The sequence below is a fragment of the Antennarius striatus genome, chromosome 3, assembly GCF_040054535.1.
Source record: "Antennarius striatus isolate MH-2024 chromosome 3, ASM4005453v1, whole genome shotgun sequence".
NCBI classification, from domain to species: domain Eukaryota; kingdom Metazoa; phylum Chordata; class Actinopteri; order Lophiiformes; family Antennariidae; genus Antennarius; species Antennarius striatus.
The window spans coordinates 2,389,841-2,399,167 of record NC_090778.1 but is presented as its reverse complement, the minus strand read 5'-3'; the positions used below and the strand labels follow the sequence as shown (position 1 = coordinate 2,399,167).

Here is a 9,327-nt window from a genome sequence, read left to right as displayed (position 1 = left end):
GTCTAACACTAAAATTAAATTAAATGTCTCTTTTAAAATTATATTAAGTGTGTGAAGTATGTATGGTGTGTGGAGTGTGTAAAAATATGTAGTGTATGGAGTGGTCTGTGATCTAAATGCAAATTGAGGAACCTATTTTCTTGCATATAATAAAAAAGGTAGCAAAGGCCAAACAAGGGGCTTATGATGACTTGTAGGGATGGAAGTCTATTGACAGGAGCCAGTAGTGTGATGGAAGATGGAAAGAGTACGTTGAAGAGTTGATGAACGTGGAAAATGAGAGAGAACAAAGACTAAAGAGGTGAGAAGGCCAGAGGGAGCTGCATTGTGTTTTTGTAGATCTGGAGAAAGCTGATGACAGGGTGTCCAGGGAGGAACTGTGGTATTGTATGAGGAAGTCTGGAGTGGCAGAGAAGTATGTTAGAGCGGTGCAGGACATGTATGAGGACTGTAAGGCAGCGGTGAGGTGTGTGTAGGTGTGACAGAGGAGTTCAAGGTGGAGGTGGGACTGCATCAGGGATCAGCTCTGAGCCCCTTCTTGTTGCTATGGTGATGGACAGGCTGACAGACGAGGCTAGACAGGAATCTCCATGGACTATGATGTTTGCAGATGACATTGTGATCTGCAGTGAGAGCAGGGAACAGGTGGAGGAGAAGCTAGAGAGGTGGAGGTTTGTCCTGGAAAGGAGAGGAATGAAGGTTAGCCGCAGTAAGACAGAGTACATGTGTGTGAATGAGAGGGACCCAAGTGGAAGAGTGAGGTTAGAGGGAGAAGAGATCCAGAAGGTGGAGGATTTGAAGTACTTAGGGTCATCAGTCCAGAGCAATGGAGAGTGTGGAAAAGAGGTGAAGAAGCGTGTCCAGGCAGGATGGAACGGGTGGAGGAAGGTGTCAGGTGTGATGTGTGATAGAAGAGTTTCAGGTAAAATGAAAGGAAAGGTGTACAAAACTGTGGTGAGACCAGCGATGTTGTTTGGTCTAGAGACAGTGTCACTGAGGAAAAGACAGGAGACAGAGCTGGAGGTAGCAGAGATGAAGATGCTGAGGTTCTCTCTGGGAGTGACCAGGATGGATAGGATCAGGAATGAGTACATCAGAGGGACAGCACATGTTAGAGGTTCTGGAGATAAAGTCAGAGAGGCCAGACTGAGATGGTTTGGACATGTCCAGAGGAGAGATAGTGAATATATTGGTAGAAGGATGCTGAGTTTTGAACTGCCAGGCAGGAGACCTAGAGGAAGACCAAAGAGGAGGTTTATGGATGTAGTGAAAGAGGACATGAAGGTAGTTGGTGTGAGAGAAGAGGATGAGAAGACAGGGTTAGATGGAGGCAATTGATTCGCTGTGGCGACCCCTGAAGGGAAAAGCCCAAAGAAAAAGATGATTAACGGTGTGTATAGTGTGTGAAGTGTGTGGAGTGGTCTGTGATCTAAATGCAAATTGAGCAACTTATGTTCTTGCATATAATAGTAAGACTTTGGCCTATTGGATACCTAAGAAAATATCTTCTTCCATAAATGAGCTCTAAGCCCCCAGGTGTCCTCAGTAGCGAGTGCTGTACTCGGATTCACTGGTGCTGCTTTGCCGACTGACGGATCTTTCCCTGCCAGTCGTCGAGTTGAGTTTGTTGGACGGATTGAGAAGCTCCGCCCCCGTCTCGATGCCTAAAAGCTGCCTCTGCACCAGCTTGCTGTAAAGCCCCCCCCGGGCCATGAGCTGAGCGTGAGACCCCTGCTCCACCACGCTGCCCCTGTCCATCACGATGATGCTGTCCGCCTTCTCCACCGTGCTGAGCCGGTGGGCGATCACCAGCATGGTGTGCTCCTTCATGACGTTGTTCAGAGCCTGCTGGACCTGCAGGAGACGCGAGACGATCAGACGCGAACCAACGCACCAATGAGGCGACGGCTGACAGATGGGTTCACCCACAAGGTGTTCGCTCTCCGTGTCCAGGGCGCTGGTGGCCTCGTCCAGGATCAGAACGCGAGGCTTACGGATGAGAGCTCGAGCGATGGCCACCCTTTGTTTCTGGCCTCCTGACAAGTGAGTGCCTTTCTCTCCGACGCCTGGAGAAGGGAAAGATGATATAGTTCTACAACCTCATCGCTGCAAAGCATGCGTCATTATATAATTATCGGTTAAACTACGTTGTCTGATGTGAACCAAAAACTTGAAAATGTGGTTTATCAACTCCTATAGCTGCCAACACTGAACGATAAGCCTGTTGTGATGTTTTGATACGTGTGATTCTCTTTTAATAGTACTAATAGTACTTTGAATATGTATATTTTTACTATATTGTAGATCTATTTTACTGCTTCTACTGTTTTACTGATTTTACTGCTTTTATACATCATAGCCAGAGGACTACAGATGAAAACTAGCCTTCTGGCTAATTTTGGCCTTTCTAATCATGTGTAATTATGTGTTTTATGAAATTGCATTGTCCCCTTTCAAATAAACTAAACTAAACCACATATGGGCTTAAGCTGAATTGGGGTGGGGGTGAAAATATCAGAATGAATCCAAAAAAAGTTATAAATTAATAACTGATCAGAATTTGCTATATTTATTATTTATTCATAAACTATTTACAGAACAGACTAAGAGTAAATCCTTTACAGATACACTCCCTCATCCGTTATCATCGTGTTGCAAATGACCCTCAGCTCTATTTCCTTATTAAAAATAAATAAATAAATAAAAGAATTCTGTTTGTTTTTTTTGAGCAGCAGGTTGTAAAAAAAATTCTTGAAATATGTATAAAGATAAAAACTCAAGCTGGTGAACTGAAAATGTATAAGAAACACCTAAAACGACATCATTCGTATTGTATGTTTCATAACAAAAGATTAATATTAAGATATTAAAATCTCACTAAGTCTAAAGCTGTTTCTAACGTGAAATCCGTTCGAGGGATAGCAGAAATACAGCTGCAGCGTATGAAACTCTAACCACAACAGTAAACTGCATTAGAAGTGGAATATATATTATTAGACTAAATACAACTTCATTTTCGTTATTTGTATTCAGCGCTTTTATCTGTAGTATATTTTTCTGTGTAGTTTTAATCCCAGATTTTGTTTTGTTAATTCTGTTACCCAGATTTAATTCTGTTGCAACAAGATTTTATGTTTAACAGTATGACAGGATCCAGGTTAAGTCACTGTTTATCCCTGCTTGTTTCCATGTATGTGAAGCCCTTTGTTGTAATTTAAAGAGCTTTGAGCAGCATTTCCTGTGTTTGAGACGCTATATAAATAATGTTAAATCAAATGATGATGATTTGATATAGCAAAAACTTAAATAAGTCCACTTTAATTGCTGAGTTATAAATGAACTCAGGGAGTAATTACTGGTCTCATAGCCTTCAGGAAGGCGGGTGATGAAATCGTCGGCCTTGGCATTGTTGGAAGCCTCCATCACCGCCGCCGTGGGAACATCAGTCAGGCCGTAGGCGATGTTCTCCTTGACTGTCCGAGCAAACAGCTGAGGCTCCTGGCCCACCAGAGAGACCTGGAGGGAGAGAGAGGAAGACTCCTGTGAATCAGCGTCTACGTTTCATGGTTGTGTCTCATTCTTCCACCACGTTTGGAGAAAATCTGTCCGCTCATTTCTGTCATCGACATGTGGACGCTAAACAAAGCATCCAGAAGTTCATCACCTCCCAGACACCACTGACAATGAAACTCAAAGAAGTCAAGAAAGTATTTTCAAGAGCAAGTTACAACAGAACCAAAAATGAGATGAAAGAAATGTCCAGTTGATTAATAAATCACTGCTTTAAAAAAATAATACAGTACTGCTAAATGATAATTCAGGAAATTAAAAACAATTCTTATCACTAAGGAATATTTACATATTTCCACTGATGCCAGTAGCTCCCTCAGACCCACTACAACAACCAGAGTTCATTTTACCTCCAGAATGCAGTGCATCCCTGAGTTTTGCCAATAGTACAATATAAAAACTAAACAAACTGTTATTTTAAATTATTTTATTAATAACAACGTCATAACTGTTTTAAGTAAAAAGAAAAAGAAGAGTAAAATTATATATTAGCTTTATCAAAATGGTAGTCGTTAAAAAAGTTTTAGAAATAAAGATGCAATACAGTTTGTTTTTTTGACTTTTGCATTTCACTTAATAGTTTTCTTTGCCTTTAATTCATATTTCCTCCTGTGGACACTGCACCAAGCTGACAGAACCTTCTCCACACACACTTTAGTAATATCTGTAGTAATATCTGTAGTAATATATGTAGTAATATCTGTAGTGATATCTGTAGTAATATCTGTAGTGATATCTGTAGTAATATCTGTAGTTATATCTGTAGTAATATCTGTCTCTTTTTCTTCATTGACTTTTGATTATTTTTATGTAGTAATAGTACAATAGTACAAGAAAGAACTCTGTCATTTTTGTCGTTTTTCTGCAACTTTTGCATCTTTTTCAGAAGCATGATGATAATTAATCATTCAATCAATCAACCTTTATTTGTATAACACTTAATCACATCAGCAGACATTTCAAAGCGCTTTAGCAGAAAGAGAAACCCAACAGGACCTAACAAGGTCGCACCAGTGGTGGGCCGTCAGGGCCTGCAAAAAGTAGTTATTGAGGGTTGGATTGATTCAGACGGAGCACTACTGAAGGCCTCGGTGTGAAATGCACTCCTCTCTCTATGCAGCATGTTAAAACGAACACACGCCATGTTGCAGTTTGGTCGATTGTAATTCAAGCAGGTGAGTCTCGTGATACGTTTCTCCTGCAAGATCAAAACATAATGGCCATTTCCAGGTTCGAAATTTAAGTGGAGAAATGGAGATATTGTGAATATTTTTGTTGAATGGAAGTGCGTTCAAAGGTCGCGTCAAAAACGTGCATCAAAGACGCAAGGACGCACGCAAACGAGAACACAGAACAGCATCGAAATACGTCCCAACTCACATAAAAGAATGAAGAAATAAATCAAAGATCTGCCTTAAAAGTGAATCACGCGTTTCCTCTGTGTCGTTCACCGCTGAGTGACACACCTTGGCGTGCAGGTAGTCGTGTCGGAAGGTGTTGACCGGCTTTCCATCCAGCAGGACTTGACCGTGTTGAGGAACGTAGAAGTTTTCCAGCAGACTCACACAGGAGCTCTTCCCACTGCCTGAAGGACCCACGAGGGCCGTCACCTCGCCCGGCTGCAGAGTGAACGACACTCCCTGCAAAACATGCACCAGTAGAGGGCGTCATTTACAAAGGTTTCATCACACCTCTGTGTCGGTGAATCAGAATCCGTGATTCCTGGACTGAATGTGAACACAGAAGTTTTAGACCGATGTTCTAAAACAAACCTTGAGAACGTCGGTCTCAGGACGTGTTGGGTACGCAAACGTGATGTCTTTAAATTCAACCAAGCCGGTGCACGTTTGTGGGGCCTCCGTGCCGTCAGCGGAGTGTGTGGGCTCCCTGTCCATGTACTCGAAAACCTTCTCAGCAGCTCCAACGCCCTGCATGAGGCCCGTGTACACAGAAGCTATATTCTGGAATGTAAAATGTGGCATCGATTAAGCTTTACTTGCGTCTTCTAAGACTTTTTACATGATGGAGGAAAATGAAAGGATGAATTACCTCCATGCATTCTGACACTTCCAGAACGTAAATGAAAAACGCTATCAGGTCACCGCTGCTGATCTGATGGTTTATAACAAGGTAGCCTCCATAGTAGAGGATAGCAACCTCTAAAGCGAGCTCTGAGCACTGCAAGACAAACAACCTCTTATGAGGAGCCGCTGTAATGTTTTCCACATCTGATTTAGAATGGAACACATTTACATACAGAACTGGACCACATGTAGCAGGCGTAGGCCAGAGCTTGTTTCTTGTTGAGCTGGAACATGAGCAGAAGTTTGGTGTAGTAGGAGTCGGCCTCTCCGCTTTCATTGGCGAAGCTCCGCACCGTCCTGATGCCTGAAACAGTTTCCTCCGCGACTCTGTTGGCCTCTGCGAGGGTTGTTTGCACTTCTTTGCTTAATTTCTAGGGAGGAAAAACTTTTGTCAAAATGAAAGTATCAACACACACATGCACACGCAAAGTCACGTTACCTTGTAGTATTCGCCATAAAGACTAGAGATGAAGCCGATGAAGGGGAATCCCGTGATTGTCATGATTGTGAGCTTCCACGATAACCCGAACATGAAGATGAAGGCGCCGATACCCTTGATGGAGCTCCGCAGGAAGACGTTGATGTTCTGGGAGATGAGGTCGCTCACCTGGGTGGTGTCAGCTGACAGACGTGAAATGATGTCGCCTACAGAGCGTTAAAGACACGTCATAACACTAAAGCGGCTGCTATGTCACACAGAGGTGAATGGATATGAAGGGTTCCTACGTCACCTGTGTGGTTCTCATCGAAAAAGGCAATTTCTTGCTTCATTAGAGTTCTGAAGAGATGATCTCTGAGCCGAAGATTCAATCTGGCAAATGTCAGGGTGAAGACGCCTCCACGGATTCCCCTCGCAAATGAACTGAGGACAGAGATCAGGAGCCATGAGGCATTTAAATGTATATAAATTCTGCTGCAAAGCACCCCTAAAAAAAAGAAGAAAAAAAAAAGAAAGAATTTAAATAATGTGGATTTGTGGAGGATGTTCTTATGATTAAGAAATCCACCCATGCTGTTGTTTAAGATAATAAAGAACTGAAACACATGACAAAGGTCTAGTTGTTTTAAGGTACAGTACTTCCTATACTATAAGGCGCACCTTCAATAAATGGCTTATAAAAAATTATATACAGTATATATATATATATATATATATAATATTTTATATATCGCACTAGATTTTACGGGGCATCTGATTAAAAGGCCCCCCTTCAATGAATGGCCTATATCTATAGAAATAGATCTATATCTATAAAATAGATAGATAGATCTATATCTATCTATTTTAGCAAATACTGTATTTAAATATGGACATGCAACATATTCTATCCTTCTTCTTTCTCCATCATGTCATTCAACTGGTTCCTGATTCTAATATAAAAGCAAATTGTAATCATTGAAATTACAAATAAAAAAAAAACCAGTGTTCCAGCTAGAAACACTTTCATATGACAAACGTGAGTCATGTTATTCCTTCTGTCACCACCGTTTGTGTATTTTAGCAGAGGATCTCAAACAGCACCTGATGGATTTGTGTTAAATGTTCTACACCTGTAACCATGGAGACAAAAAGCAGCTCCAGGTGATTTTCTGAAGTGTAGATCCGGACATATCGATGGGTGTGTTGTTTGAATATGGAATTGTAAAGGTTGTAAAGCTGCTGTAAGATAAGATTTAACAGTAGTGTTCCTTCGACTTTTAGCATGAATCACACAGAATCACACAGCGACACATTAACCAGTATCAGAAGAACCTCACCTGACCACAGCCAGTGTTAACACCATGAGTACTGGATTCTTCAAGTACTCCATGCTCTGGTGAACCACAATGGCGTTGATGGCTTTGCCGTAGTAGTACGGCGTAAAGGCCTCACCTGCAGTTAATAACAAAGGCTATTTGCTTGTCTAACGTGATGATGATAAAGAAGATAAAGAAGTGAGTGTGCATTCTAAAGTTCTCTTCGGGTATTATAAAAGTATATTAAATAAATAAATAAATAAATAAATAAAACAAAACATAAAAAATGAAAATACTAAAAAATAAAATTATTAAATTAAAAGTAAAATAAAATAATTAAAATATACAAATAAATACATATTCCAAAAAATAAATTAATTTTAAAAAAAAACATTTCTTACAATCTCCACAAAAGAAACGAAACAAGCTGTTTGTCAATCTGTTCCATGAGGGCTAAATAAATCAAAATATTAAAAAAAACATAAAAATGTAAAAAATGTAAAAATAAATAATAAAATAAAACAATTACATAATAAAAAATAAAATAATGAAAAAATATTCAAAAAAATAAATTAATTAAAATTTAAAAAAAACCCTCAATCTCCACAAAAGAAACGAAACAAGCTGTTTGTCGATCTGTTCCATGAGGGCTTTAATCATATATAACAGACTGGATTCAATTATATGATGGGATGTGTTTGCTGATTCACTCACACACTGCAGCGACGAGGAGGAAGACGACGGCGACACACAGCAGTGAACCGTCCTTCCTGCAGTACATCAGGAGACGTCCCAGCGTCGCGCCGGAGTTTGTCTTCACCCCTTCGTCCTCCTCCTTCCTCTCAAACCCGATCTCCTGCTCTTCCTCACCAGCAGTCTCCAACAAATTCTCCACATCTTCGCAGCCTCCTCTGCCTCTGTTGCTATGGCAACTTGTGGTTGATTTGGACCTTCCCAGCAGCATCCAGGGCAACAGAACAGCCGCGGATGTGGCACAGGTCCAACATATCAAGCTCAACGCCCAGGGCTGACGGGTCAGAGGTTCGAGCTCCGTCAGCATCAGCATCTTGGCCAGGCTGTAGGTGATGACGAGCAGAGAGGTGAAGATAATGGAGCTGGTGAGTTTAGCGACCCTCTGTGGGCCGTGTTCGTCATTCAACGACACCCCCACGGAGGCCCCCAGCAGGAGGGCGGCTCTGAGCAGCGCAGTCCCCCAAATGTCCAGCACTGACTGAAGGATGCTGAAGTTCAGAGCGTCATCTCTGAATACGCTGAAGTTCAGTCCATGTGTGTAGAGAACAGTGGTGATAAAGAAGTCCAGCACGGCGTACAACACAGAACCAACCACAGCCACTCTGGAGTCCATGCTGGTAGTCAGAAAAGAGCAAAACACATAATTATGTTGAGTCCTACCAGTGTTAAAATTTAAATTCATATTCACACACATAATATAGCAGAAAAGACTTATAAGCTACTATTTCTTTACACTTACTTTTATTTTGAAGGAGGAACTTCCTGTATTCTCTGGCCCGAAGCTGTAAAACGAATTATACGGTTAATTTAATAAACTAACTTTAATTCTTCTTATGTGCAATAAGTTTGAAACATCCAGACTAACCCAGACTGGTTTAAACCATATGATGGTTCTAGCTAGTTAGCAATTAGCATGCAGGCAGCTGCGTTACTAATGCTTCACATTCTGATTGGTCCGCTATTAAATGTCCAGACAGGACTAAATATGAATAATTTACTACATTTACAAAATAATTTACATATTCTTCTTCATGTTATCACCACCACATCGGAAATAGGATGGCTACTTGCGACCAAACAACGTCCACATGCGTCTGATCGGTTACCGAGCAGGTCGTTTGACACCACCGGACACCGGTATCAAAGATCGTCTAATATGCGAGAAGCTTCACGCTTTCACGCG

At 41.3% G+C, this 9,327-nt stretch overlaps 1 protein-coding gene across 1 annotated transcript; it reads right to left on the bottom strand.

Moving 5' to 3' along the window:
• Positions 1-843: 843 nt before the first annotated feature.
• abcb9 (ATP-binding cassette, sub-family B (MDR/TAP), member 9) lies at positions 844-9,094 on the bottom strand. The gene is made up of 13 exons (XM_068310991.1): positions 9,010-9,094; positions 8,884-8,926; positions 8,106-8,758; positions 7,413-7,527; positions 6,386-6,516; positions 6,094-6,299; positions 5,828-6,025; positions 5,620-5,748; positions 5,343-5,531; positions 5,037-5,210; positions 3,357-3,516; positions 1,930-2,066; positions 844-1,854 (listed from the first exon to the last, which is right to left on the bottom strand). Exons 3-13 carry the CDS (start codon positions 8,755-8,757, stop codon positions 1,543-1,545), a joined length of 2,403 nt encoding a protein of 800 aa, XP_068167092.1. The 5' UTR covers position 8,758; positions 8,884-8,926; positions 9,010-9,094; the 3' UTR covers positions 844-1,542.
• Between the last annotated feature and the right edge of the window lie 233 nt (positions 9,095-9,327).